Source organism: Carassius gibelio, chromosome B20 (assembly GCF_023724105.1).
Source record: "Carassius gibelio isolate Cgi1373 ecotype wild population from Czech Republic chromosome B20, carGib1.2-hapl.c, whole genome shotgun sequence".
NCBI lineage: Eukaryota > Metazoa > Chordata > Actinopteri > Cypriniformes > Cyprinidae > Carassius > Carassius gibelio.
This window is the reverse complement of record NC_068415.1, coordinates 21567279-21570484: the sequence shown is the minus strand read 5'-3', so window position 1 is coordinate 21570484 and position 3206 is coordinate 21567279. Positions and strand designations below refer to the sequence as shown.

Here is a 3206-nt window from a genome sequence, read left to right as displayed (position 1 = left end):
ATAACTGTCCTCTTTGCATCATGCTGATGCTCATAATCACTACTATTGCAACTGTCTCCGAAACTGTGTACTAAAACTGGGATGTGAAAACCAAATCAGATTTATGTGCAGTGTGAACAAAGCCTTAGTTTTGGCCTCTGAATGTCCTAAAACCGGTATACAAACTGGGTTGCAGTAGCTGCAGGTCTCGGAGTGCATAGACTGCCAAGACTTCTTTGCATTGAGCTCTGTTTGAGGCATATATAAACTCACCACTATTCTCAGCTCAGAGTAGATGATGAGCAGAGGAAGAATACTTGTAACAGATGTGAGAATGTGAACGAGTGCAGCAGTGACATGGAGCAGAATGGGTGTACCCTGTTGGTGAAGCGCACTGGTGAGGCATAGTATATACGTGTTTCATAAACGGGTTTGGGCTTCAGGGATGTAGATCTCTATGCTGTCGGCCCGCTCTGTAACTGAGCTCTGACGGAACGAAGCAGCCCGTTTTGCAGCCAGGAGTCTGCGGCGGGCCTCTTGCCTCTGTCGGTCCTGCAGATCCAGGGATCGATCACGCATGACAGCTCCACGACCCTTAGGAGGCCTCTTTGTAACAGGAGGGGGCCATTTTCTTTCCTGAGATAAAGAAGTAGAGTTCATGATCATTTCAACGCCCTAGCAACAACCGTCCCGGGTACCTTAGCATCATGGATATCTGACTCCATCCATCCTTCAGTTCTTCTAATAGACTGTATTGCCTTCAAAACATATTTTAAACTGAAAACTAGTCAAACCGTCAATCTTTTTAAACGTCTACAACATTTTACAAGATTCTAGTCTGGCTTTCTCAAGTCAAATTTAAAGTTTGTCTCAACTATCTTTTTTTATCTAGTTTTTAAAGTAATCTATTACAATATTGTGTTATTTTATCAAAGTTCTATTTTTTTTTTTTTTTTCAAATGTAAAAGCCCTTTCACAACAAAAGGGAAATGAATAAGACTCAGGCTGAAGGAAATGTGAAATTCAACAAGCTCAAAGCAAATCTTTCAGCTGTGCTGCTCTTCTGTTTTCCAAATAAAAGAACAGGACACGAGAAGACAGTTCAAGACTAAAGAAATGGTTAATTTAGTATGGTTTAAATGGGTCACTGAACTGTCCAAACTGGTTAATAACGTGATTAAATACATAAAGTATTTTGTGTTAATGTAATTATTCCAGGTTTCCGTTATAATTCAGTTTTTTTTTTTCATTTTGAGAAATCATAACCTCATACACAAAACTTGTAACAGAACATATTTTCTGAAACACAATTAATTTTATTTTTATCATCTGAAACGCACTGCAACTTATATTCTAAAGCGAATCATATAATGCAATTAACGTCAACAAGCAAAACATGCGCAGCACGCGCACACATTTGTAATGGTGCAGAATGGGATGCGTATAGACTCCAACAGACTACTAGTTTTAGTTTCAATTTAAATAAAGTCCTGCATGCTTGACATTTAAAATAAATGTTGTTTTTGAATGCCCCTGTAGTTTTTGTTTGTTTATATTTACGATTTAGTTTTAATTCAAATGCTAAGTGAGCAAACAGCAATACATATCATGCAACTTAAATGTGCACAACTGCATGCTTTTCTCTCTCCCTCTCTGTCTCGCCTTACCGTTGAGTAACTTTAGTAACTTGTGAATTGTTTTACTTGCTTTTGACATGCAACCGAACTACAAACATTCAGGTGATGTCTTTGAGAAAGGGCTATTCACTCGGGGAGCCTGTGCATCCTTGCCAGCATACACTCACATCAGCTATTCAGCCGTGAATATTGAATTTTTAACATATCAATTACGTGCATGTACTTCATAGACATCCTTAATCTCTGACAACTTACGTCAATAACATTCAACTCACAGTTGTCGCTTATTCTTTATCTGAACATTGTCCACACACACACACACAGAAGATACCCCATGTACCTTCTTCTCTGGACTCTCCACTATCCTCCACTCATTTCTCTTGATTTGCTGCAGCTCATCAAACTTGGCAGTGACATCATCGATGGAGAGCTGCAGGAGGTCCCAGAACCCGGCCAGGTCCTGAGCCGTGGGGCGGGGCATAGCGCTGGGGTCCTGCACACAACCATTATATGTTACACACTTCTCAAAGAAGAACAACAGTTATGCGTTTCCGCTTTACTCGTAAGTTTACACACCCCTTGCAGAATCTCAGGGATCTTTTAAAAATGATCTATACAATCAATTTAAAAATAAGAGGGATCATAATGCATTTTGGTTTTTATGTAGTTACGTGTTAAAGAAGCTATTTGACATGCATATATTTGCATGTGTACATTACCTTGGTTCTTAACATCATATGTTGCATATTGAGTGTAAATGAATGTTTTAGCCTGTTTAGATGATAGTTGTGCGTGAGTCTCTAGTTTGATGCTGCCCACTGTTCTTGACCAAAACAGTTCTTTTGATTCTCAGCACGCGCTGCACGTTTGAGCTCTTCCCCACTGTGGCGCAGTGATATCACTGACAACTCACACATTATCGATTATCACAAAAGCCTGAGAGCAGGAGGCAATCCGGAGATGTAACTTTTTGAATAGAATCATTTGTTTACTTTTGTCTTGGGTTATGGAGCTTTTTCCGGGCCTTAAAAATGTAAATAAAATAATAATATGAAAATGTATGAGAAAGGTGTATAAACTTATGACCCCTTGAAAATAAGGATCATGATCACTATTTACGCATCACTGCACCAAGTGCCATGAATTAATAAAGTATCATGAATAATCACTAGAGGTCACTGTGGTCCAGCTTCACTTTCATTGTCTCTTATCCAAACAATGACTATTTGCCAATGTACATGTATACTGCTCACAATAAAATATCCTCTTTTTTTTTTAAAGATGGATGTGTGATGAGCTGTTGACTGATAATGTTCTGTACATACGCATCATAACTGGAGTAAATAGTAAAATAGTACATTTTCTGTAACAATCAATGATTGAATGAACCCTTTTTTTCCAGTTGTTCTTTATTCTGGCTACATCCTCTCTTCTCTGTTTACAATGCTAAGCTAAACTGTTCAGTCTCGTGGACACTCATACTAGAGAGGACAAGCTGGTCTCTGTCTGTCTGTGTGAATGTATTACTACATCCATCATTTCACAATCTCTAGAGAGAGAGAGAGAGAGAGAGAGAAACAATCAATGGCC

At 38.7% G+C, this 3206-nt stretch overlaps 1 protein-coding gene across 1 annotated transcript in view; it reads right to left on the bottom strand.

Annotated features, from left to right (window-relative positions):
* Window positions 1-225: 225 nt before the first annotated feature.
* LOC127983541 (disks large-associated protein 2) overlaps window positions 226-3206 on the bottom strand; it is an 18938-nt gene continuing 15957 nt past the window's right edge. The window contains 2 exon segments of the mRNA XM_052585732.1: window positions 226-615; window positions 1957-2109. Coding sequence (XP_052441692.1) covers window positions 400-615; window positions 1957-2109 — 369 coding nt within the window. The 3' untranslated portion in view covers window positions 226-399.